Below are 27729 nucleotides of genomic sequence, written 5' to 3'. Positions count from 1 at the left end.
TCTACCATGGACTGACTGCTGATGAAGGTGAGGAAAACATTTAACATCCATTCTCTTGATCTGTTGGTTTACTAAGCGTTAAGTGTCATTCTTTACTGCTTTATTTTCACATCACTCTATTTCTAGCTTTCCAGTCGTCTTTCATTTCACTGGGTAGGTATGAGTATTTCATTTCACTGGGTAGGTGGTGATAGCTGGCTAGTGTTATCTTTGGAAGTCCCGGTAGGGGGCACTAGTTACTACATGTTGCAAGGTGTTTTAGGAATAAAGCTGGGGCTCATTATTCGAGTGTTCGCCTACGATACTGTCTCCCTCTCTGTTATTCATTCACCTCTTTACATGGATATCAAAAGTGGTCAAGACTACTCCCTGCGCCTATAATCACCCAGTCACCAATAGAAGAGGTGCTTCTTTACAAACTACTCGGAGGTTTGTGTAATTTACAAGATTACAGATATACACAGATGTACAAATCTGGCGTTAGCATGCTAACGATAGCCTCATGAACGCAGCAAAGCTAGCTAAAGTTAGCCACGAGACGTTACTTACCTTACCTACAAACTGCCGCGGAGATGTAAGAGAAAGACTCACCCAAAAGCTGTCATGGCAGATGATCAGCAGCAAGTCGGGCAGCAGGCATTTGACAACTCCCGCCCTAAAGAGTGGCTGCTATGGCTCAGTAGATTCGAACGCTTCCGGCATGCCTCAGGCTTGGATAAACAGTCGCAAGAGAAGCAAATCAATACTCTATTGTATGCTATGAGGCCGGAGGCGGAGTCTATTGTCCGGTGCAGAGATATAACTGATGACCAACTCAAAGACTTTGATACAGTCAAAAACGACTGGACACAGCAAAACGCATATGCCTCAGACATGAACACAAAGAAACAGCAATGCGTCCTTCAAGGTGAAACACACTCAGAGCAGTCAGTGGAGGCAGTCTCTATTAGGAAAAATACAGCCAGACTCTCCACCAGCCAAATGTCCCGCCCCCTACTCCAGCAAGACCATAAATGCAACACAAAAACTGCGGCTGGTGTGGCAGGAGTTCCCACAGTAGACAAGCATGTCCAGCTAAGAATGCCACTTACAGTAACTGCCAAAAGAGAGGGCATTTTGCAACTGTCTGTCGGTCTAATACAGCACTGGCAGAAGTGTTACAAGAGGAAGACATGGAAATTGGATTCCTTGGATCATTAGATGACGGTCAGGGGCAGCCATGGGTAACCCATATCAGCCTGTGTGGCCGCAGCGCAGAGTTCAAAATCAACATGGGGGCTGACCTGACTGTGATTCCAGAATGCCTATACCATGACCTGCACGCAGCTCCCCCACTGGAAAAGACTAATAAAGTGCTCCAGGGATCAAGTCGTACCCCACTGGATGTACGGGGGAGGTTATCAGCCACCTTAATGACAGGTGAGAAGTCCACACAGCAGAATGTGCACGTGCCTCAGAATGGCCTTACTTGGCTGCCCCGCAATTTCAGCTCTAAGCCTGGTGACAAGAGCTGACCTAAACTCAGTCGACACTACCTCCTGCAGACTTCCCCAACGCTTCCCCACCCTGTTTGAGGGTATTGGCAGGCTTGAGGGCAATTATCACATAGCCCTCAAACCAAATGCAACACCCTTTTCTCTCTCCACACTCAGACGCGTTTCTCTCCCCGTCATGTCTAGAGTGAAGGATGACTTTTCAGGTTGAAACAGACCATAAACCCCTCCTTGTTTGCCTAGGGACCAAACACCTCGATGAACTGTCACCCCGCATCCTGCGGTTTCGAATGAGACTCATGCGGTTCCATTTCTCAATCTCACATGTGCCTGGAAAGAGCCTGGCCAAAGCAGATCTGCTATCTAGAGCACCGGTGCATGCCATTCAGGCCCCGGAGTCCCCTGTAGAAGAGCAGCTCGTTGAGGGGTTTGTGCATTCTGTAATCTCCTCACTGCCTATCACAGAAAAGCGGCTCATGAACCTCAAACAGGCTCAACAGGCTGATGAGTTGCTCAGACAGGTGGCTCATTACTGTCAGGAAGGTTGGCCAGAAGATGTCAAGCATGACAATGCACTCAAGGCTTATTGGGCTGTCTCAGGTGACCTCGCCATAGCCCAGGGCCTACTGCTTTAGGGCACCAGATTGGTTATTCTTGCTTCAGTGCAGACGGACATACTGAACAAAATCCACGCAGGCCACCAAGGCATCACCAAATGCAGAGAGAGGGCCAAGTGCTCCGTCTGGTGGCCAGGACTCAGTAGACAGCTACAGGAGGCTGTGGAAAAGAGCCAAATATGCACCCAGAATAGACTGTAACCCCCTGAGCCACTCCTCCCCGGAAACACCCCTGACGGTCTCTGGCAAAAGGTCGGGACTGACCTCTGTCATCTAGATGACTCCATCTACCTCGTCATGTGCGACTACTTCTCGCAGTTCATTGAGGTTGCCAAGCTGCAGTCCACCACCTCATCGGCAGTTGTGGAATGCATGAAATCATGGTTCGCACGCAATGGAGTTCCACTTACAGTGGTCACAGACAATGGACCACAGTTCTCCTCTGACACCTTTCATCTTTTCTCAAGGGCCTGGAACTTCACTCATGTGACCTCTAGCCCACTCTACCCACAAAGTAACAGCCCGGCAGACAGGGCCGTTCAAACTGTGAAGCAACTCTTCAAGAAATCGTCTGACCCATACCTGGCCTACCGCTCCACCCCCCTCGCTGGTGGATATAGCCCATCCAAACTCCTCCAAAGACGGCGACTCCGCATACCAGTGCCTGCCCACCCTTCACTCCTCCAGCCCGGCTGGCCTGATCTCTCAGCTTTCAAGGGACAAGACCAGCAGTCAAAGCTGAAACAGAAAGCTCACTTTGATACTCGTCACAGAGCGAAACTGCTGCCAGCACTCAGCTCAGGTGACTGTGTCTGGGTTCAGGACTCTAAATATTAATAGATATTAATGCATTGCATATTTTAGCATGTCTGTTAGGAAACGACTGATACCAAAATTAACATTTTAACAACTTTAATATTATTTTTAAACAATTTAAACTTCAGAGAGATATGGCCGAACTTGTATAGCAAAATTGAAAAGGTGAAAAACAAAACGGAAAACACATGTTGCTTATCTAACAAACGTAACAAGGCCTAGAAAATGTGAAATGTAAAAAAAGAACTGAATTTAACCATCGAAACAATTCCAAACAATGACCGGGACTTAAAAACTACTCCAGGGTTTTTAAACGCTATATTCTGTCAAGATAAATACCCAAGTGAGATATTAATGCATCACATATGTTAGTATGTCTGTTAAGAAACTAACTGACACCAAAATTAAAATTTTAACAATTTTAATATTTTTCAAACAATTTCAAATGGCCGCTGTCCAACGCCTGTAAATACTGCAACGCGTCGGTGGTAGTCATGCTTCGTCTGTAACGGCGTCTGTAACCAGACATATGGAAATAATCAAAAATCAAGTTTAGACTATTTCTCTGCTCTGGAGAACGCTAGTGTGTTTCTAGGACAGCGCAATGAACCTCACAAAGGAAATGACTCAACCAACACACATCATAAATACTGACATGACACATTACATTACATTAAATTACAGTCATTACAGTTATTCACCATTTGCTCATCGTGAGTAGAGAGAATGGGATGGATGAGATTGGCAGGGTCACAGCGCCTAGGAGTGACCCAACGTCTATGCAAGCCCCGGGAAGAGGAAAGGTCAGGAATGCGAAGGAAACACAGTCTATACTAGGTACACAATATACAGATTACTGACCGAATCTAAAAAGAGCAGTCCTTGCTTGACGAAATCTTGGCTTGACGAAGTCTTGGCTTGAAAAAGTCCCGCTTGCCTTTGTTCACTCTAGCCTTCGTTCAACCTAGACCTGTTTGCCTGATGCTTGGAAGCTAATGCTTCCAAGTAGCAGCAGTGATTTAGACAACACTGATTGCTAATTGTCTGCCAGGAGTGCAGGCCACACCCAGGCCACTTAACACCCATTTGGCCAAGGAAGTAAACTGAAACTAAGCCTATTACCCAGAAACTGGTCACTTATGTAAAACTCTATCAAACCTCACACAAAACTATTAAAACTGCAAAGGATAACTAAGTCAAAACAGCTAGGCAACAAGAAAGGACACACTAGATGAAAAACAGCTACAGCAGCAGATCTATAAAGAAAAGGACTAATACTCAAGCAGCTGGAATAAGACTAATAGCAACTTGTTAAGCAAGAAAGACGATACTTACTCTATTCTACATGAACCAACAATTCAGAATCACTCCAGAAGTTAAAATGCACATGCACGATCACGCGGTCATTTTGAGGACTCATGGTCGTTTTAGGTAGATCTTATCATAACTTTTTTTGTGCAATTGATCTAAAACTAATTTTAATGCAAATATATGCAATTTTAGGAGCATTTCGCGAGTGGCAGGTCTGTATCTTTTTTTCCCTCACAGTTATTAAAAATCCAATTCTAGTGTTAAAGAGTTTCCGTTGTATCACTTTAGTAATGATGAAACAACGTTGCACTTTCACACTAGGATGCAAAACAGAACTTGTCACTTTTACATTTAGAGATGAAAACAAAAACAGGTCTACTTGAAATGTGATGTTATAATTCTGACTGTTACAAATTAGATATTGCTAAACCCGTCTCTGACTTAGAGACATCCCTCCTCTGTTGCTCTCCCTGAGGTTTCTTCCTATTTTTTTTTCTCTCTGTTGGAGTTTTTTTTTTTTTTTTAGGGAGTTGTTCCTTATCCGATGCGAGGGTCTAAGGACAGGATGTTGTGTTGCTATAAAGCCCCTTGAGGCAAATTTGTAATTTGTGATATTGGGCTATACAAATAAAATTGACTTGACTTGACTTAAGTTTGAGTTCTGAGCTGTAAGATTAAAGAAATGCCAGTTGCCTTGAGGTTCTTTTGGTACAAGTGTGGAAAAGACAGAGGGAAAGAGAATTATTAAACCTTTAATGGTTTGCTGAACCAATTGGTGAGCCATATTTTCCCTCACAATATTTTGTTGGGGCGGCATGATGGTGCAGTGGTTAGCAGGGTGGCATGGTGGCACAGTGATTAGCACGGTCGCCTCACAGCAAGAGGGCCCTGGGTTCAAGCCCCGGGGTTGTCCAACCTTATGGGTTGCCCCGGGTTGTCCTCTGTGTGGAGTTTGCATGTTCTCCCCGTGCCTGCATGGGTTTCCTCCGGGTATTCTGGTTCCCTCCTACAGTCCAAAGACATGTAGGTCAGGTGAATCGGCCGTACTAAATTGTCCCTAGGCGCGAATGTGTGTGTGTGTGTTTGTGTGTCGGCCCTTTGATAGACTGGCGGCCTGTCCAGGGTGTCTGCCAACCTGCTGCCCAATGACTGCTAGGATAGGCTCCAGCATCTCCGTGACCCTGTGTAGGATAAGCGGTTTGGATAATGGAGAATGGATGGAATATTTTGTTGAAAAATGCATGCAACCAAACTTCTGTATCTCTAGTTGTTTTCCAGAGGAGCCGCTCTTTTCTCTCTCCATCTTTTGAACGAAGCTTTTTCTCCATCATGCTTGCTATGGCTTTAAATTAACTTCAAAATTCTAAAAAAAAATTTCCCTGCTAAATCAAACAGCACAGAAACCAAGAGCCACACTGAAAGCTGAGCAAACAGACATACCAATAGGAGGCAACGTGACACTCACCTGCTCTGTGAAAGGGTCGTCTGGGTGGAAATACTACTGGTCCAGAGAGAACGACGCAGCTCAACCCCTGACTGGGCAAGAAAATATTCTCTACTTAGATGGAGTAGCCAGCATCACAGAGGGAGGACTCTACTGGTGCAGAGGAGGAAGAGGAGATCCAGTTTACTACACACAATACAGTAGTTCAGTCAAAATAACAAAAACTGGTGAGTTGGATGATTTGGTTTAGAATTCAAAACAGAGAAAAATATTTTATTGTGCATTGATAATAATCTTTTACGATCAGCGCCACACTAAATTTTCTGTATAATCATAGTCATTACTGTACATATTGTACGTGTAAACACATGCTAAACATACAATTGGACATTTTAGATTTGACAAATATGGCTATGCAAATGAAAATAGTGTTATTTGAATACATATAGCTATATTTACACACACACACACATTACATAGCCAAAAGTCTGTGGACACCCAAACATCACACCCATATGTGCTTGCTGAACATCTCATTCCAACAGCATGGGCATTAATATGGAGTTGGTCCAATCTTTGCTGCTGTAACAGCCTCTACTCTTCTGGGGAGGCTTTCCACTAGATCTTGGAACATGGCTATGGGTATTTGCTCCCATTAATCCACAGTTGAGGTCGGACACTGATATTGAGCAAGGCCTTGCTTGCATTCGGCGTTCCAATTCATCCCAAAAGTGTTGGATGGGGTGGAGGTCAGCATTATGTGCAGGCCAGTCAAGTTCTACCACACCAAACTCAGCAAACCACATCTTTATGGACCTTGCTTTGTGCACGGGGGCATTGTCATGCACAAACAGGAAAGGGCCTCCCCCAAACTGTTGCCACAAAGTTGGAAGCGCACAATTCTCTAGAATGTCATTGTGTGTGTAGCATTAAGATTGCCCTTCACTGGAACTACGGGGCCTAGCCTAAACCATGAAAAACAGCCCAAGACCATTATTCCTCCCCCAGCAATCATTACAGTTGGCACTATGCATTCGGGCAGGTGGCATTCTCATGGCATCCAGCAAACCCAGATTGACTGTAAGACTGCCAGACAGTGAAGCATGATTCATCACTCCAGAGAACATGTTTCTACTGCTCCAGAGTCCAGTGGAGGTGTGCTTTATACCACTCCAGCTGATGTTTGGCATTGTGCATGGTGATCTTGGGCTTGCATGCAGCTCAGCCATGGAAAGCCATTTTGTGAAGCTTCTGACGAACAGTTTTTGTGCTGAAATTGCTTCCATGTGCAGTTTGGAGCTTGCTAGTGAGTGTCGCAACCAAGGATGGGTGATTTTATGCACTACACACTTCAGCACTTGGTGGTGCCGTTCTGTGAGCTTGCATGGCCTACCGCTTCACAGCTGAGCAGCTGCTGTGGCTCCAAGACATTTCCACTTCACAGTAACAGACTTACACTTGACCAGGGCAGAACTGAGTTGTTGGAAAGGTGGCATCCTATGACAGTGCCCCATTGAAAGCCACTGAGCTCTTCAGTCTGAAACATTCTACTGCCAGCGTTTGTCTGGAGAGACTGTGAAGCTCTATGCTCAATTTTATGCATCTCCCAGCAATGGATGCAGCTGAAATAGCCAAATCAACTCATTAAAAAGGGTGTCCACATACTTCTGCCATATAGTGTGTATAAAAAAAAAGAAAAATATTATTATCATTTTTACATTTTTCTCTACTAATTTTAATTTTTTTGTGTGTGAGCAGTTGCTGGTAAACCTGTTGGGATCCTGCAACCAAACTGGCCACAGATATTCAGTGGAGAGACTGTGACTCTCAGATGTGAGATCCATGAAAGTGGAGACACTGCGTGGGAGTATGAATGGAACACCACCAGCCGAGTCAGCCCTCCAGACCAAGCTGAATACGAAATCATTGCCTATTTGGCTGACAGAGGAGACTACAGGTGTAGAGGCAAACTCAGGAATGACAGACATACTTCAACAGAATGGAGCGCTGCCTTCACTTTGAATGTATTATGTAAGTTTTTATTTGTGGTGACAATATCAATGATTTCTGTACATGTCTGCATGTCTGTCTTTAACTTTTCTCTTAAGATGTTGCTTTGAATGTTAAGCCTTCAATTTTTAACTTTAAGCAAACTTTTAAAAGTAGAGAAAATTCAGATGTATAGAAGAGAAGGCACCCTGGGCCTTCTCCAGCCTTGCTTTAATGTCTTTTTGGACCCCACTGTCCTTACTGATGAGGCTGCCTAGGTTAGTGAAGTCATCCACAAACTACAACAAAACTACAAACAAAAGTATTACTGTTAGTAAGCAGTATCTACTATTGATATGTAGTGTGTTGCAGAGTATTGAGATGCAGCCCATCAGTCTGTAAATATCTTTATGCATGCTCAATAATCCAGGTAAAGAAATCCCAGGAAGTTGAATCAATTAATCTGGACCAATCGCTGGTTTCAGTTGTGACACAACGGTGCTGTTTTTAAGGGTGGAGAAACCTGCAGTCAGCTGGGACTGACGAAGTCACTTAGATGAGTGATGAAACGTTTCTCCCACTAAACGTTGATGATCTGATGTCCACATGAACTGATTCAACTTTCTGGGGCATCAGTGTGGAAAATGAATGGCCACTGCTCATTAAAGAGATACTTGCACCAAAATCCGACTTTTCCTGTTGTTAATCGATATAAGGAGTGTGGATGTGATCGACGAGACAAATGGTAGCCCTAAAATCACATTTATGGCCAGACGAGAGATATCGGCGGTCGAGTAACTGATTTCCGGTTGGCGAAAATGTGGTCACTTGCTGCATCACGAATTAAAATTAGCATAGAGGGCGTGTCCGTAGCGGGACGCTCTGTAAGCGGAGATGCCCCCTTTTGGCTCGAAGGAATGCGGCTGTAGGGGGCTGTCACCAGTGAATTTCTCGTTTTTCTACAGCAAGCGGTTTAGCCCGTGTTTAGCCCACCCAGCCACACCCACACGACCACCCTGAACTTCAGTAGCCAATAGCTATGAAATCATAAAACCACACCTACCTCTCGGTTGTAATTCAAACCACCCGTGTTAAAAATGTGCTCAGAAACAACATGAAAGTATCTCTTTAAAGCAGCTGTCACAATGAAGTTAAGCACACACTCAGTCCAGTAGTTCTACTCTGCTGGTCCAACCAAAATACACAGATATTTGAAAAACTGATTCTTGTTCAGATGTGACGGTTATGGCACTTGTGGCACCTTGTCTTTACCCACACTGGAACCCCTACCCGCTTGCTCATGTTCCGTAGTGAAACATCATGATTAAAACCACGTGTTTTCCTGAAACAAAACAGCACAAAGACCAAAGCCCACGCTGATACCAGGACGGAGTTTCATACCAGTAGGAGGCAGTGTGACACTGACCTGTTCTGTGTCGGGGTCTTCCGAATGGAAATACTTCTGGTACAGAGATATAAGAGACACTCCACCACTGACCGCAGAAGGCGGTCTTCCCTACTCAAATGGAACACTCATCATCTCAGAGGAAGGAAGGTACTGGTGCAGAGGAGGGAGAGGAGATCCAGTTTACTTCACACAGTACAGTGATTTTGCCAGGATTGGCAAAACAGGTAATTTTTATTTTTAGGAGAAAAAAGGTGTGAACTTTATTATAGTTGAGAATTACTGTTCAAAATAATTAACTTTTTTTAATGTGTTTTTTCATACCCATAATGGGATTTTGGTGTTGAATAGCTGACAATATACCAATAGTGACCCGACAGCCAAATTGGTCTCAGATATTTAGTGAAGAGACTGTGATCCTTCGATGCGAGATCCATGGAGGACGAGATACTGAGTGGGAGTATGAATGGAGACCACCAAACTCCAACTTCAAGCCTTCAAACCAACATGAATACAGGATCAGTGATGTTACCTCATATCACAATGGAGACTACATGTGCAGGGGCATAAACACAAACAATCAACACTTTTCAACAAAATGGAGTGATGCCTTTCAATTGTCTGTATCATGTAAGTAAAACTACGGTAATTCATAGTAAAATGTAATGGATTCATGACTTTCTTTCAATCTATGTCTATTCTGAACCTCTTTTAACCAGATGTTACTTAATGTGGTTATTGTAAATATACTTTTTAAACTGGGTGTGAGCACCTACTGTTATAGCTGGATATCCACCCACAGTGGGACTCTGATCAAGGAGTGGACACAAAGCAGATAATAGTTGGCAAACTTTATCTAGGCACTCGGAGAGAGGTACAAAGTATATGGATGCGTGGGGTCTGAAAATACAAACAGAAACAAACAACCATGCATGGTTTCACATAGGCATATGATTCCACAACAATAATGCCTTAATCTACTCCACTAACACATTAATAGATCTGACGATAACACAGATTTGGGAAATAAGGCTTGAAGATGACCACAATCTCGTTCTTTTAAACACAGCACTGCAATACATGAAACATCAGTCACATTGAGTTAGCTGAACTCCACCTCATCCACCTAACTACATTTCCAGCTAGCATGCTAGCTTAACGAGCCATAAAGGGCAGAAACATTAACTTGCTGAACACACATCATAAAACTCTGTCTGATCATGTTGATATCTCTAACGTATAACAACAAGAACGACATGGTCAACTTAGTATAAACTTTATACTAAGAACGTCCTCACTCCTTTACTGCCTGCCGTATCAAGCAGCAACTAACAGCAGACAATCACTCTCTGTGCATAACTGTAGTCCGCCGACTTCCGGTTTCTACTGCAGCGTTCATACCAGTTTCCTGTTTGTTGGCGTGTTATTGATAATGGCATATTTTTCGTGATGCCTGAGAGATTTACCATGGATAAATGTCAAACGACATGCACAGAATTGTCGACAAACTTTCACCGGCACCTACCAGCAAACGGGTGGAAAGTTTCAAGTTGTACATATCAGGTTACATCCACAATTCCGACTGTCCGTCTGCTCATCCTCATAATTATGGACGTAACTTGATATGTACAACTTGCAACCTTTCACCCGTTTGCTGGTAGGTACAGGTGAAAGTTTGTCGACAGTTGTGTGCATGTCGTTGACATTTATCCATGGTTAATCTTGCAGGCATCGTAAAAATATGCCATTGTCAACAGCACACGCCAACAAACAGGAAACTGGTATGACCACTGCAGTAGAAACCGGAAGTCAGTGGACTAGTTATGCACAGAGCCGGATAATTCCACAGTCAGCCGCTCCCCCTACTGGCCACGCTGAGAGCAGTGCATGAAGCTCCTGGGGGAATTCTGTAGTGATGCCTTCAAATGTGTTATGTAAATAGACCCTTTTGGTAAACAGTGATCACGTGATTTTGCTGCCAAAATGCGCACGCATACTATACGTGATGTAGGTCATAAAAGGGTCTATTGACTGGTCTTTGCCCCAATGGAATGCAGTAGAAATTAATACCTTTAATTTTGCTAGACCTGTTCTAGCGGACCACAACACAAGATGACATTTTAAAAATGTAAATATCAAACGATCAAAAATCCACTTGCACTCTGCATTGACTGGAGGTGGAGAAGTTGCCTCTGTTGATGCCAAAATGCGCGTGCGTACTATGCGTGACGTAGGGTCATAAAAGGGTCTATCAGATTACCTTTAACTCCTACTGATAGTTCTTAAGTTCAGTTTGTGGAAAGCTCAAATAGATTCTTAGCCAAGACCTGGCAAAAATTGTTTACACCAGCTGACTAAAAACAAGTGTGGGCTAAGATCAACTAAGAATGCTAGTTGGTAGGTTTGACTAATTGACAGTGAAGCTAATTTATGTGACACCTCGTTTACAAGCTTACCTCAAACCCCTGTGCTTGCTGATGTGTTATCTTCACTCCTGTGTCTTCTTCATTTAAATCATCATCGTTTAAAGTTATGTTCCAACTCGTGCTGTGCTAAATAATTTTGATCAGTGACTGCAGATGCATGGGGCTGGCTGTGTAACAAAGAGTCGGTTATGTGCAGGGAGCCAAAGGAGAGAAGTGCTATGTCTTTCTTCATTCCTCTGTTAAAAAACTCTAAGGTTGCAATAATACCGTGAAACTGTGCAATAACATCTGTACATTTGGCATGTGCAAAAAATATGCTGACTGGGTTAGTGTGATACACAGACTATTTATCAAGTGTAATAGATATTACACTTGTTTTTACACTTACGCATACATTATATGTCGATTGTGCTGCAAATGTGTGTCTATTTGTGTGTCATTGATATTCTTCCCTAGAGAAGCTTTGTGAAACATCTTGTTTTTGTGGACTTTATAATTAGGGCATTCAGTTCTACCATCCTAGATCCTTATGAATGCTTTCTGTTCAAAAAAATTAAAAGGTTTACTGTCCCTTTAAATCTTTGTTTTTCTTATCTTTTTTTCTTTCTTTTTTAAACCAAACAGCAGATACACCAAAGGCTGTACTGAGAGCTGACCACACAGTCATACCAGTAGGGGGCAGTGTGAAACTGTCCTGTTCTGTGGAAGGGTCTTCTGGTTGGAAATACTTCTGGTACAGAGATAACAAAGACTCTAAACCACTGACCACAGGAGACGGTCTTCTCTACTCATATGGTGCAGTCAACGTCACAGAGGTTGGAATGTACTGGTGCAGAGGAGAGAGAGGAGATCCAGTTTACTACACACAGTACAGTGATCCAGTCAGCATGAACAAAACTGGTGAGTTTAAATTTCATTTCATGTTTAATGTAAGGAAACCCCAACACGTTGTGATAGAATTTATTTCGCTGGCATTTCACGTAATCATAAGAAAATGGTGCAATCAGGGTGCTCACATGAAACTTTGCAGAGTGAGCATTTAATTGAAGCCTAAACCATTGACAAACGGACTGCTGTTAAATTCAACTACCAACTCCAATCCAAAACTACAGTACTCGCATTGTGACAAGGTTAGGCTGGTTGCTGTTGTGAATTTCTCTGTTAGCAAACGTTAGTGTACAATTTAGCTACTGTACTTAACGCTGATTCATCCAGTTTCAGCTCTGACAGCTGCCGTTAAATAGATCATAACAATATTATCGAACAAACCAGGGGTGTTTCCAGGATATGCGGAGTCCGGGGGGGGGGTCCTTCCCTGGATTTTTTTTTATATAAACAAGCTCCATTTTGATGCTTTTTATTATACTCTAGCACCTTATAGTACAAGTCTTAATCATTGAAAAATTTGAAATGTGTACCTCAAAAACGGTTGTTTACTCCTACTCTGGGAGGAATTTTCATGCACCTTGTGATACACATTACAATTTAGTCACCACAAGAGTGATATTTATATATATATATATATATATATATATATATATATATTATACATTACATGATCTAACTATCAGAATCTACATAATGGCGTAAAGTTAATTGTTTATTTACTTGAGGTTCATTTAGATTGAAATCAATATGATGGTTAACTTTTGTTTGTGCCAATAGTAAATGAGTGAATGAGTCATTACCGTTTTAGCTCGTTTTATAAACATTTGATTTATTTACGAGAAAAACCCCTGCTAAAGGACAACACAAGTATGCTGTGGGATCAGACGAGTACGGGCTGCTAGCTAAACGACACTTACAGTCATGACGAAGAGAACTTCTCTTCACCATGACTGTAGGTGCTGAATCCAACTCATGTCATAAATCAACCAGCAGTTTCAAACACTGTTGAGAAGTTACGCTAAATTCTTACCCTTTCCTTCTCTTTTGGGGGAAATCCAAAACGATTGAGTTGTTTTTTCCCGGACGCTCTGCCATTTTTCTCCTCCACTCCGTCTCTTCCCGCCTTAACTTATGTCACGTCACTCGGCGCTGACCGTCACACCCTCCCACACATGCGCGGACGCACAGAGTAGCTAACGCTGGCCAAAACCCGCTAACGCCCGCTAGCATCCGCTAACACCCGCCTTTGGGGGGTCAACGTAAAAGGGTACAATCGGCGTTCGCTCCCGGGTCACATGACTCTGCAGTAGTCACGGGTATTTATCGGCTCCACCTCCAATCGGCAGTGACGTAAACGCGACAGCCGGGTGGACGCGCTAATTTGTGCGATGACGTAGCGCCACTGTCCGCGCGTCATAAAATCGCGACGGCAACTGAGGAAAAGCAGTTATCGATTGTAGGTACAGCGTCTTCGTTCGAGCAGCGCTCGAACATCGTTCAGTCTACGTTGAGTTTGAATGGTTTGAGAGAGAGACTGAAGTACAAGATATAAAGAACCACCGTCTCTCTCTGGCTTCCATGCTGCTTTCTACTGTTTGTTTTTTTTAAAACATTTTTTCTCCCCAACTGTGCATATGACCCTTTGTTGGCCCTCTGATTGGTCTGCTAAACCCACCAACCGGAGGACTCCTACCCATGGTTACCGTTGCTAACGTGCTTGGGGTTAGACAAGCAAATCGAGTGGACAACCTCAGATGCGTTCCGATGTAAGTGACTCTGAGAGCGAAAACAGGAGGAACTGAGATTGAAGGGGAAACGGTTAAAAGGTGTGCGTGGGGTACCTGTAACAGCGACTCGCGATACCCAGAACGCATCCTGGAGTTGTTTTTACTCCTTTCATCAAACCCAGAACAAATACTGAGAGACGTCGCCACTGGATTCGGCTGTGTGGACGACCACACGGGCAGGTCAACCCTGCCACTGTCAGCAGAAATACCTACATATGTTCAAAGTGGTTTTCAGTATACTGACAATATTCTAAACGTTCCAGTAATGTTCGCTACCTATACTGAATAACGTTAAAAGCAAGCTGGTAACGTCGCCATTTCTGTCGCTAAGCTAGCTAACATCAACAACTAAGTGCTAGCCTACCAAGCCAGATAGAAACCAGTAGCACAGGTTGTTTGTTCCCTTCAAAATACGCATCTTGTTGATGGCGCCCCAAGCGAACAGTATCCTGATCCTGTGGCTGCAGCAGGAACAGCTGCCAGACCCGAGTCGAACAAGGTAAAGTAGGAAATGTTGTTTGCTAACGTCGGCTAACGCCAGCAGTGAGCTAATGTTGATTAGTGTGTGTGTGTGTTTTGGTGAAAGAGTGATACTTTTAACTTTTCATTATTATATTTCTGACATACAGCATCTCAAATAATTCTTCGGGGTCCCAGCTCAAGCTCCCTTGGGCTTAGACATGTTTCATGCTTCTTGCAGACGGCCCACACAGTGCATCTGCAAGAAGCATGAAACCCATCTTAGAAGGTTGGCAATGAAGTTTTTGTTTAAATTATTACAAACAGGCCCACACAATATTACTTTTAGAAATTCCAACATAATTCTGATGTGACGATAACAAACAGTACACCGGTAAAACAGTAAACATGTCACGTATCAGGAAAGAACCCAAAAGCAGACGGGACAACCAGGTAAGGGAAGAATCAAGTCTTTATTGAAGTAACCGATCTCAGGGGTAGAGCAGGAGTCGGCTCAGTGGCAGGTAGGTAGGCAGGCAGGCAGAAGTCCATGAAAGGCGACGTTCCAGCGAAGACTGGACCACAGTGGAGGCTTTTAAAGGGTGATGATCGCTTTGATGTCGAGGGAGAGCGGCTGACTGCTTTGATGGCCAGCTGGTGTCAGGGGCGAATGCTTTGATGTCAAGGGCGAGAGGCTGTGACAAAACAGTATTATTATATGACAAAAATTGCAATTGATGCTCTGTGTGAATTGCAATGTAAACTCTCAGAGAAATCTGAATGATGTCAAGGCAGTTTTAAGAATGTTGACGAAATGAGTGTGCTTTCAATTGTAGAAGTAAATCTATATTTTTGTATTAACACATAGGTAAACTTGAGTACATATGGGTACTGTATGATGGACAATGATTACAGCCAATGAAATGCGCTGAGATTGACACGTGGTCTGTGCGTATATAACAGTGTGCATCTGTCAGTAAAGGTTCTCTTTCTACGTTGATTCTGGTAAGAGAAGAACTGACGCCCGCTGTGTATTTATTCCTCCGTAAAGTTAGCACTTATTTCGGTCTAGCGCTGGGTATGCACGCCAGAATCGCTGAACAATTCAACTCTGACGACAACGAATGTCTGCCATTTAAAAATGATAAACTCTTTTTCCTCTTAGATGAAGGTTAGATCAACAAAGAGAGAACAGCACAGGACAGGCAACGTTTTTCCAAGAATCAAAATGACGAGTTTTAATTTTAACTACTGTACAGGTTTTCAATGTTTTTCTATGGGGATGGACCCCCTCAGAGTTTTGTTTGTCTAACCTAGCAACAGTAACAGGGAAGCAGGACATGGGCGGGGCTTGACAACGGGTCAGTTGCACCACTCTTACCCACATCCGGCTTCCCACCTGCAGACACGGCCAATTGTTTCTGCAGTGACGCCCGACCAAGCCGGAGGTAACACGGGGATTCGAATCGGCGATCCCCGTGATGGTAGGCAATGAAATAGACCCCCCGGACACCCCGCTTTCTACCGTTTACGTCCCTGTTTTCCGGCGTCATGACGTCAAAGATGACGCTACAGACGGAAGAAAAAAAAAGCCACGCTCGTCTGCTGGCATTGTGAAATGGCTCAATTGCCTATTTTTAGCGGGTTTACCCGCGTTTAAGAAACCCCATCGAACTGGAGGGTTGTACCTGGATGTGGGAGAGGCGTCGTCGTCAGACGCTAAATACATACATATAATGTGTAATTGCTGTAACCGGTTATTTTCTTGCCCGGTGCGGGATTCGATACGGGGTGTACTGCACCACAAGGCGACATCACTAACCGCTCGAATAAAGGGTGAGACCCGTTAACTAGGGACTAACGTGTCTTATTAGTAGTTTACAGTCGTTACCCTCCCCGGAAGCGCGCCCTCGCGGTTTGTTATTCCCGCGCCCCGAAGAGACTTCTGAGGATCTGCGCACTTCCGGATCCCACCGCTGCCACCAATGTAACCGGTTATTTTCTTGCCCGGTGCGGGATTCGATACGGGGTGTACTGCACCACAAGGCGACGTCACTAACCGCTCGACTAGAGGGTCAGACCCGTTAGCTAGGGGCTAACGTGTCTTATTAGTAGTTTACATTGCTGTACACAATACATATATTGTCATAGGATAAATGGTGGTGAATGTTTTAATGAATATTTATTCACTATTTATTAGTAAATATTTTCAACTATATGACTAAATATTGTTTATGTTGTAAGTTTACAATACTTATCTAATGTTCGTGGTGCAATCAGTTCCAGAGAGAGCTGAAGTGATCCGCCAGCCCAGGTGGTCTCAGATATTCAGAGGAGAGACTGTGACTCTCAGATGTCAGATCAGTGGAGGAGGCACTGGATGGGAGTATGACTGGAGACCAGACTCCATCCTCACACCTCCAAACCAACTTGAATACAGGATCAGTAACATTACCTCATATCACAATGGAGAGTACAAGTGCAGGGGCATAAACACAAATAATCAACACCTTTCAACAGAATGGAGTGACGCCTTCAATTTGTCACAGTCATGTAAGTCAGATCATGTTTGTATCTGTGTCTAATACTGACATCACCTATGTGTTGCGTCCTTCAGAATGTAGTGCAGTCGAGTTTCCATCACTTATATGTCCATACAACATATTTAAATTGTAATGGTCTCCTTGAAGGGAATATGTTAAACTGAAGGCAGACTTTTCCTCAAAACCTAGACACAAGGGCATCTGGGTAGTGTAGACGTGTATTTCGTTGCCTACCAACACAGGGATCACCAGTTCGAATCCCTGTGTTACCTCCGGCTTGGTTAGGCATCCCTACAGACACAATTGGCCGTGTCTGCAGGTGGAAAGCCGGATGTGGGTATGTGTCCTGGTCACTGCACTAGCGCCTCCTCTGGTCAGTCAGGGCACCATTTCGGGGGGGGGGGGTTGGATAGCGTGATCCTCCCATGCGCTACGTCCCCCTGGCGAAACTCCTCACTGTCAGGTGAAAAGAAGCGGCTGGTGACTCCACGTGTTCCGGAGGAGGCATGTGGTAGTCTGCAGCCCTCCACGGATCGGCAGAGGGGGCGAAGCAGCGACCGGGACGGCTCGGAATAATGGGGTAATTGGCCCAATACAATTGGGGAGAAAGGGGGGGGGGATCCAAAGAAACAAAAAAACAAAACCTTGACACAATGTCTCTGGCAAGGCTCTTGTACATTTTATGCACATTACTTTTTTATATAAGTGCTATTTACGTATATATAAACAATTTTGTTATCATAATCATGATTGCACAAGTTCTTCTATGTCCTTCAGGCGGTATTAAAACACTCATTAAAACTTTTTAATTGCATTTTCAACAGTGTCCAAGAATTGTGTTTATAGTGATCAGGACTCTGTTATATTAATACCTTAACATAGTTTCATAAAACCAGTGGTTTAAACTGTGAGAAATGTGTTTTGCATCAGACAAACCCAAACCTCTGCTGAGAATGTCTCCATCATGGTCGAGTCCTGGAGCCTCAGTAACTCTGAACTGTACAGTTCAGCAATCATATGAAGGCTGGAGGTTCTACTGGTTTAAGGCTGTTCCCAACCAATCAGATGGCTCCTACACATCTCAACTCCTCTTCGGTACAAACAGCGGGACAGCAGAGAGTTCCCTCACCATTCATGCTCTACCACACATGGAAGGATTCATGTGTAGAGCTGGAAGAGGAGACCCAGTCTACTTCACTGAGTACAGTCAAACTACATTTCTCTGGTCTGGAGGTCAGCGTTTTTCACAACTCACTGACTAACTAACTAACTAACCAGTGAATGAATGTGAACCATAGAGTCGACAAGTCACCCTCATACTCACACACTCCAGTCTTGATCACGTCTTTCAATCTCCATTTTTTCCACTTCATTATTGTCAAATAAAAGAAAACCCTGTCTCTGTGTGCAGATTGACCCCTATTATGTTATTTTCCAGATCGTAGTTCTTCAGCCTCTGTCACAGTAAGTTCCAAATCAACACAGCATTTTACCAACGAGTCTGTGTCACTGATCTGTGAGGGGAATTCTACTGAGTGGAGAGTGAGGAGTAACGCTGAGGAAGGACACGGGTCACAATGTTCATCCTGGGGGAGGTTAACGACTGGATCCACATGTACCATCAATAGGTTAGCTACATCTGACAGTGGAGTCTACTGGTGCGAGTCTGGATCAGGAGAATACAGCAACACAGTTAACATCACAGTTCACAGTAAGTTTACTAATGTCATTTAGATGCTGTCACTCTATGTACCGTAATATAAATGATTATCCTCTTCTAATTATTTTGATCATTTCACAGATAGTGATGTAATCCTGTTGAGCCCTGTTCATCCTGTGAGGGAAGGAGATTCTTTGACTCTTGTCTGCAAACACAGAACAAGTCATTGTCTTTCAAAGGTGGATTTCTACCGAGACAACAAACTAATTCATAAAGGAACCAATGATGATACAGCGGGGATGGTCATCCCCGCTTTATCAGTGTTGGATGAGGGATTCTACAAGTGTAAATGTAATGGAACTGATTCACCTCAGAGTTGGATGGCAGTAAGACGTGAGTCTATGAAAACAGTTCTATAAAAGCATGTAGAAGTGAAAATGTACTTTGATGAAAAAACACTTTAGTAAAAAAGTGAATAAAAGCATGATACTGCAGATAGTTACTACCCGTTTGTCCCAATTTTGGTATCTGCAAATAACTGATCAATGTCTGTCCAACATCAGAATGTTTAAATCAACAAAATCTGAGAGGAAGTTCAGAATCCCCATGTTTCACTATAAAGCTTCATTTTATCTACTGCTCCTTTGTATTTTTGAGTAATTTTTGTTACGTGAGTTATTGATGCTAAAATAAGTCACTGTTCTGTGTCAATGACTATACAGATGTTTTTTTTCTTAGTCAATAATGGTTTATTAATATCTCTCTACACCAGTGTCCAGGCCTCAGAAACAGCAAAGTGGCTTCCACTCCTTTCTTATGTGGTTGGCTGTTGGCCTGGTTGTTGCAGTTCTATCGATGACGATGACCCTCCTGCTCTCTTCCTGCAACAATTCCAAGGGTGAGACTTTCTCTCAGATAAATTTAACTATTCCCAGCTGATTATATCAAAATTCCATGAGGTCAGCAAACTGTAAGGAATAGGAACAATTTGGAAAGCAGCATATGCTTCAACATAGTATTTTGTCTCTTTTTACAGGTCCAAACTCGGACAGGTAAGTAGAGTAACTTCCTTTGTAACTGTAAACTTGAAAGGGGCAAATTTCCACTCTTACGACACTAAACCAGTTATTATTTTTCTAAAAGGCACATCCAGACCGAAGGAACCTTTCAGAGCTTAACTACAGAACGAACAACCAACCAGAACCAGGATCCAGGTAATGGTTGCTCCTATCTTCTGAGTAGTCCCCCGTCACCACCATTCTTTACGCAATGGTTTATATTAAACCATTTTAACTGGTCACTTCTAGTCACAGGCTTTGAAAGAGAACTTGAGTCCAAAGTCACGACCTGTAAGTTTTGCTTCGTTGAATGAGTTAACTGATCAATAATTGTGCAAATTGTTGACTTGTTAGTTAGCTGACAGGATGTGTTGCTGTAAAGCCCACTGAAGTAGATGTGTAATTTGTGACACTGGTGATTTTGGTGCACAACAGTCTGAGTAAAATTCATTAAAAAGGCAACTTGTTCAAGTGAGAATAAAACCGCACTGTTCTGAGCGTTATAAGTAACCTTACCAAAAAGAAAAAAAGGCTCAGGGTTACAAAAATTCTAACAAAATATGCTTTATTTGTAAATGAAGAAGTGCACCTAGGGGGACTGCCACAAAGCAGCAAACAGGCTTAAACGTTAAAGTGCACAGAACCGCGCCACTAACCATGCATATTGAAACTAACTCACCTAAATTCTTTCCGTGCTTGCAATAGATCTGGATGCAACAACCTCTGTCATGGTGAATTGTCTTGTCTGTTGTCCACGTATTTCAGCCATTCAACGGGTGGGTTTTGTGGTAGAAAAGTGCTTCTCAATCGATGATTTTCGTTTGGGTTCCACCACAGCGTTGCACGTGGTGCAAAACAGTTTACCGCCGCTTTTGTGCAAAACATCAGGGAATTGCCCTGCATGGTCTTTGGCAGTCATTTTAGTTGGTAAATGTGAGATGTTCGTGGCGCACATGTCCTCATCTTCACAACCTGAAACACAGGAGTGAGTCTGGTGACGTATGGCTCAATGGTTTGCGCGGGGGATTGCTATGATTGGTGAAACTTGCGGGAACCTACGATGATTGGTCAAATTTGCGGAAAAGTTGGGTGATTGGACAACATTGCAAGGTCGCGCAGAATTCATGGGGATTGGCTGAATTTGCGTTCATTGTTGCGATCGCAGTCCCGGAGTAGTCCAACCTTGGGGGTCATCCCAGGTCGTCCTTTGTGTGGAGTTTGCATGTTCTCCCCGTGTCTGCGTGGGTTTCCTCTGGGTGCTCCGGTTTCCTCCCACAGTCCAAAGACATGGAGTTCAAGTGACTCGGCATTACTAAATTGTCCCTAGGTATGAATGTGTGTGTGTGTGTGTTGGCCCTGTGTGATGGCCTGGCGGCCTGTCCAGGGTGTCTCCCCGCCTGCCGCCCAGTGACTGCTGGGATAGGCTCCAGCATCCCCGCGACCCTGAGAGCAGGACAAGCGGTTCGGATAATGGATGGATGGATGTTGCGATCGCGAAATCTTGGAGGCACTGGATATTTCCCTTTGAGGTCAAATCGGGACACGCTGCTTAAGTGATGAGGGAAATATCCCTTGCGCCTTTGTATTGTAATTGTGCGTCCTCGTCTGCATGCGTGTTCGATCACGTGGGGGACACAGGTTCCTTGTGATCAGCTTCTAATTCGTTCCATTGCTGGACTCTATCGCATAAGTTTTGGATTTCCACATAAAGAGAGAAACAAAAATCACTTTGTCGGGATTGGTAATATCACATCTTACCTGGTCTGTTAGACTGCGTTTGTTCCACAATGGAATGGTAGCACTCTGGACTTTGAATCCAGTGATCTAGAGATACAAGTTGGGTCCTCAGGTATATATTGTAGCGAATTCGGGGGGCAACCACAGGAACTGCCGCAGCCGGGACGCGAACCCGTACTTCCCGCGCTGCGGGAGACATCACTAACCGCTCGACTAAAGGGTGCGACCCGTTAGCCAACGTGTCTACTTATCCATGCACGTTACAATATTTTCTTTTTACACATGCAAATTAATTGTAACATTCCTAAAATAATAATAAAAAAATTCAGCTGATATACGTATAACTAATAATGTTTTGAGAAGAAATAAGTCAACATTTTGCCATGATGGTTGTTTCTTACAATTGTTTATCCTTGGGTCCCCAGAGGACGTCACATCTTCCCTGATTGAACTCAGAAAGGTCGACGAGACGGAGGCGGGTGAGTGCACCGAAACACAACAAATCGGACCTCTTCACTCACAAACAGCTACACGCCTGCATCAAACCAGCCTAGTAAAGTGACCCATAACAAATGCAACTAAAAGAGAAGAATTTTTCTTTTTCACACCAGGGACGTCTGCTGAACCAGACGAGGACTGATATGAACACAGCTTTAACCCCAGGTACCGTCGCTCACTCCCAAACTGCCCCGACCATATGGGCAGCGACTAATTTGAATAAACGTTTTCCTGTAAACGCATTGAGCCGTCATTACCAACCACAGTAACGTACTCCTGTGTCAGGATGCCGTTACATTTGTTGGGTCACGTTTGAAATTTGTTTGGCTGGGCTAGGAGGACAGCCGCCCAGCGTTACCGAGATGTTAAAATGGTTTCAGAAGTGTCCGGTAAGTCTTAAGAACGGCACTGAAGACCTTGTGGAAGGACTCTGGTCCCGTCTTTCACACAGCCTCGTGTAGGTGCTGGCACCACCTAACACCTCTCATATGTGTGAAGTAAAGCAGAAATTTTATTTGTAGCGTCTAGCCGATGTTAAGACGTAGTATAACCGCTCATACTCTGTTCATCCAACTGCCCCCCCCCTCCGTTTTCATCACCTCCTACCACAAGTGTGTTTGCTTAAGTGGAGAGAGCTTAACTTCCATCCATCCATCATCCAAACCGCTTATCCTGCTGTCAGGGTCGTGGGGATGCTGGAGCCTATCTCAGCAGTCACTGGGCGGCGGGTGGGGAGACACCCTGGACAGGCCGCCAGGCCATCACAAGGCCAAGAGCTTAACTACATTTTATTTTATTTTTTCCCCCTCCTTTTTCTCCCAATTGTACCTGGCCAATTACCCCACTCATCCGAGCCGTCCCGGTCGCTGCTCCACCCCCTCTGCCGACCGGGAAGGGCTGCAACTACTACGTCTCCTCCGATACATGTGGAGTTGCCAGGCGCTTCTTTTCACCTGACAGTGAGGAGTTTCACCAGGGGGACGTAGCGCGTGGGAGGATCACGCTATTCCACCCAGTTCCCCCTCCCCTGAACAGGCGCCCCAACCGACCAGAGGAGGCGCTAGTACAACGACCAGGACACATACCCAACCCGGCTTCCCACCCACAGACACGGCCAATTGTGTCTGTAGAGATGCCTGACCAAGCCGTAGGTAACACGGGGATTCGAACCGGCGATCCCCGTGCTGGTAGGCAACGGAATAGACCGCCACATCACCTGGACGCCCCTTACCTTCCATTCTAAACCACCAGTTAACTGGCAATACAGTGACATCTATTTTCCATAACCTTGTGTGCTGGGGATCTGTGTAAATTTGTGGCTCCTCAGAAAATGTGAGTCAGCTGGGTGTGTTGGTTTTTGTAGTTCCTTCTTGCAGTGCTTCAAACACTATTTATGGCAAAAAGACAGCGTCATTCCTGTCAAATTCAGTGGTCATGTCAACAGATCTCAGGCTAAGGATGTGGGAGCGGAAACACATTCTGACACCGATGCACTGAGTTGACAAAGACGCTGAGGAAGTGTTCACGCAGACACACCTGGGAAGGTTTCCTTCAGTTTGTTATTCATCTGATCGACAAACCGAAGCTGCTTTGGATGATTTTTTTCCCTCATGCATATTATTTTTTCAAAACTTTTCAAGTGCCCGGGTAGCATAGCAGTATATTCCGTTGCCTACCAACACGGGGATCGCCGGTTCGAATCCCCGTGTTACCTCCGGCTTGGTCGGGCATCCCTACAGACACAATTAGCTGTGTCTGCAGGTGGGAAGCCGGATGTGGGTATGTGTCCTGGTCGCTGTATTAGCGCCTCCCCTGGTCGGCCAGGGCTCCTGTTTGGGGGGGGGGATTGGGGGGAATAGCGTGATCCTCCCACGTGCTACATCCCCCTGGTGAAACTCCTCACTGTCAGGTGAGAAGAAGCAGCTGGTGACTCCACGTGTATCAGAGGAGGCATGTGGTAGTCTGCAGCCTTCCCTGGATCAGCAGAGGGGGTGGAGCACAGACCGGGATGGCTCGGAAGAGTGGGGTAATTGGCTTGGTACAGTTGGGGAGAAAAGGGGGGGGGATCAATGACAGTATGTGTCTGTGGTTCATTGTTTCCTGTTGTGGTTTTGTTGCAGGTCCATAGAGGGATGTTGGATGTTGGACACAACAAGAGTCAAACGTTCTTGTTTGTTTTTTGGTTACTGTTATTCACAGTCTTATGTCAATGCAGCACAGTGGATTAGGCTGATTATACATTGGTATTATTACAGTACAATGGCTTTTCTACAGTTTGCTCAGCTCTGTTCTCTAATGTTCTCTAATACTAAATGCTCTGTGGCATGTATCACATCACTGCTGATGTAAGAAGCATTTACATGTGACACACAAGGCTGCGTCCCTTTCAAATCAAGTGACTTCCTGATCTACAAGTTAATGCACCACCCAATCCATGACTATGGGGGCATCCTATATATATATATATATATACACTCACTGGCCACTTTATTAGGTACACCTTGCTAGTACCGGGTTGGACCCCCTTTTGCCTTCAGAACTGCCTTAATCCTTCGTGGCATAGATTCAACAAGGTACTGGAAACATTCCTCAGAAAGTTTGGTCCATATTGACATGATAGCATCACGCAGTTGCTGCAGATTTGTCGGCTGCACATCCATGATGCGAATCTCCCGGTCCACAACATCCCAAAGGTGCTCTATTGGATTGAGATCTGGTGACTGTGGAGGCCATTTGAGTACAGTGAACTCATTGTCATGTTCAAGAAACCAGTCTGAGATTATTTGAGCTTTATGACATGGCGCATTATCCTGCTGGAAGTAGCCTCAGAAGATGGGAACGCTGTGGTCATAAAGGGATGGACATGGTCAGCAACAATACTCAGGTAGGCTGTGGCGTTGACATGATGCTCAATTGGTACTAAGGGGCCCAAAGTGTGCCAAGAAAATATCCCCCACACCATTACACCACCACCACCAGCCTGAACCGTTGATACAAGGCAGGATGGATCCATGCTTTCATGTTGTTGACGCCAAATTCTGACCCTACCATCCGAATGTTGCAGCAGAAATCGAGACTCATCAGACCAGACAACGTTTTTCCAATCTTCTTTTGTCCAATTTTGGTGAGCCTGTGCGAATTGTAGCCTCAGTTTCCTGTTCTTAGCTGACAGGAGTGCCTCAAGGTTCGACGTGTTGTGCGTTCAGAGATGCTCTTCTGCATACCTCGGTTGTAATGAGTGGTTATTTGAGTTACTGTTGCCTTTCTGTTAGCTCGAACCAGTCTGGCCATTCTCCTCTGACCTCTGGCATCAACAAGGCATTTTCGCCCACAGAACTGCCGCTCACCGGATATTTTCTCTTTTTCGGACCATTCTCTGTAAACCCTAGAGATGGTTGTGCGTGAAAATCCCAGTAGATCAGCAGTTTCTGAAATACTCAGACCAGCCCGTCTGGCACCAACAACCATGCCACATTCAAAGTCACTTAAATCACCTTTCTTCCCCATTCTGATGCTCGGTTTGAACTGCAGCAGATCGTCTTGACCATGTCTACATGCCTAAATGCATTGAGTTGCTGCCATGTGATTGGCTGATTAGAAATTTGCGTTAACGAGCAGTTGGACAGGTGTGCCTAATAAAGTGGCCGGTGAGTGTATATATATATATGTCTTTTTTTTGGCCAATTACCCCACTCTTCCGAGCCGTCCCGGTCGCTGCTCCGCCCCCTCTGCTGATCCGGGGAGGGCTGCAGACTACCACATGCCTCCTCCCATACATGTGGAGTCACCAGCCTCTTCTTCTCACCTGACAGCGAGGAGTTTCACCAGGGGGACGTAGCACATGGGAGAATCACGCTATTCCCCCCAGTTTCCCCTCCCCTCCGAACAGGCGCCTCAACCAGAGGAGGCGCTAGTGCAGCGACCAGGATACATACCCACATCTGGCTTCCCGCCCACAGACACGGCCAATTGTGTCTGTAGGGATGCCCGACCAAGCCGGAGGTAACACAGGGATTCAAACCGGTGATCCCCGTGTTGTTAGGCAAGGGAATAGACCATTATGCTACCTGGATGCCCCATATAGTAAGTCTCTCTCTCGCCTACTCTCTCTCTGTCTCTCCTACTCTCTCGCTCTCTCTCTCTCTCTCACACACACACACACATAGAGAACGGTCATGTGGACTGAATTGTGAAAGGATGATCTGATTTTGAATTGAGCTCCATGTTGTTCCAAGACACGGCAGCGGGAAGCCGTTTTTAAGGCGTCATGTAAGGCGACTGTATTCTGTCCGGTCTTGAGCTTAGCATAACATTTATGTAGTATTAAGTTGTAAAGTTTAGAGATGGAATATCTTTTTCTTGTGTATTGCAGTAAAGTGAATTTCATTGTGTTATGTGTATTAACATGTCTTGTGTTTTCCTCCGTGAAGTAAAAACTGTGTCATTTTCAATTTCTAACAGCTTGGGGGAAGCACTTTAACAGTCAGTGCAGCAGTAAATGTTTGATTTCTTTAACAAGCTTTCTGCAGTCCGAGACTTTTCTTCCTCTATGTCTTCAACATTGTTCACAATCCACGAATCAGTCTGTTAACTTATCACAGAACAGTTGGTCTCGCAAGAAGAAGCACGCTGTCCATAAAACTGACTTTACTGAGAAGATCCAAATGATGTGCATTCAGTAAACCCACAAGACTCATCTGGCCGTGTCTTCAAATACAGTTTGCCTCAGAAAATATTTTCATTGCAAACTGTGTAAATCAGTGTTTTTCAAAGTGTCAGGACCACAGATGGGTCTTGGGCCGATTTCAAACAGGCCCCCTAATTACTTTCTAGAAGTGTATGTAGCCAAAGCCGTCTCAGGTCCATTAGAAAATAGACCAGATGAATGAGGCAATAATGAAATCGGTCTGTAGTTTGTAAATTGGTGTCTATCCAGTTTTATACAGGGGTATAAGTTTTGGAAAATGAAAATAACAAAAGATATACCCCTATATAAAACCGCAGAGAGACACCAATTTACAAACTACAGACCCATGTCATTATTGTCACAATTCTCCAAAATACTAGACAAACTATTTGCTGCTAGACTTGACAAATTCATTGAGAAGCACAATCTGCTGACCGATAGCCAGTACGGGCTTTGACCAAACAGATCCACATCTCTGGAGCTCACTTAATTCATTAAGAAATAACTGCATAGACCAAAAAAAAGTTTGCTGTGGAAATATTTATAGATCTAAAAAAAAAAAAGGCTTTGGCACAATTGACCACAACAGATGAATAGATAAGTTGGAAAGGTGTGGTATCGGAGGGGTGGTGCAGAATAAGAAGCTATTTAAGTAACCGGCAGCAGTTTGTAAAGATAGGTGAACATAAACCGTCATGCATGGATATTACTTGTGGTGTACCCCAGGGGTCGGTTTTAGGTCCAAAACTGTTAATTCTGTACTTAAATTATATATGCAAGATATCAACAATATGGAAATTTGTTCTGTTTGCAGATGACATGAATATGTTTTGTTCCAGTGAGAATTTACAGCAGCTTTTGGAGGTGACCACAATAGAAATGGAAAAATTAAAACAGTGGTTTGAGCAAAT

At 44.3% G+C, this 27729-nt stretch overlaps 1 protein-coding gene across 1 annotated transcript in view; it reads left to right on the top strand.

Annotated features, from left to right (window-relative positions):
• The first annotated feature begins 603 nt into the window (after positions 1 to 603).
• Positions 604 to 27729, top strand: part of LOC130130964 (uncharacterized) — a 30596-nt gene continuing 3470 nt past the window's right edge. The window contains exons 1-16 of the mRNA XM_056300828.1: positions 604 to 907; positions 1144 to 1419; positions 1737 to 2036; positions 2388 to 2912; positions 7440 to 7712; positions 9027 to 9302; positions 9427 to 9705; positions 12126 to 12401; positions 16916 to 17188; positions 18109 to 18411; positions 18617 to 18889; positions 18980 to 19231; positions 19611 to 19736; positions 19875 to 19890; positions 19982 to 20052; positions 22059 to 22112. Coding sequence (XP_056156803.1) covers positions 604 to 907; positions 1144 to 1419; positions 1737 to 2036; positions 2388 to 2912; positions 7440 to 7712; positions 9027 to 9302; positions 9427 to 9705; positions 12126 to 12401; positions 16916 to 17188; positions 18109 to 18411; positions 18617 to 18889; positions 18980 to 19231; positions 19611 to 19736; positions 19875 to 19890; positions 19982 to 20052; positions 22059 to 22112 — 3877 coding nt within the window. The remainder of the gene's footprint in view (positions 908 to 1143; positions 1420 to 1736; positions 2037 to 2387; positions 2913 to 7439; positions 7713 to 9026; positions 9303 to 9426; positions 9706 to 12125; positions 12402 to 16915; positions 17189 to 18108; positions 18412 to 18616; positions 18890 to 18979; positions 19232 to 19610; positions 19737 to 19874; positions 19891 to 19981; positions 20053 to 22058; positions 22113 to 27729) is intronic.

This window comes from Lampris incognitus, chromosome 20 (assembly GCF_029633865.1).
Source record: "Lampris incognitus isolate fLamInc1 chromosome 20, fLamInc1.hap2, whole genome shotgun sequence".
Taxonomy (NCBI): Eukaryota; Metazoa; Chordata; class Actinopteri; order Lampriformes; family Lampridae; genus Lampris; species Lampris incognitus.
This window is presented reverse-complemented; position numbering and strand designations above follow the sequence as displayed.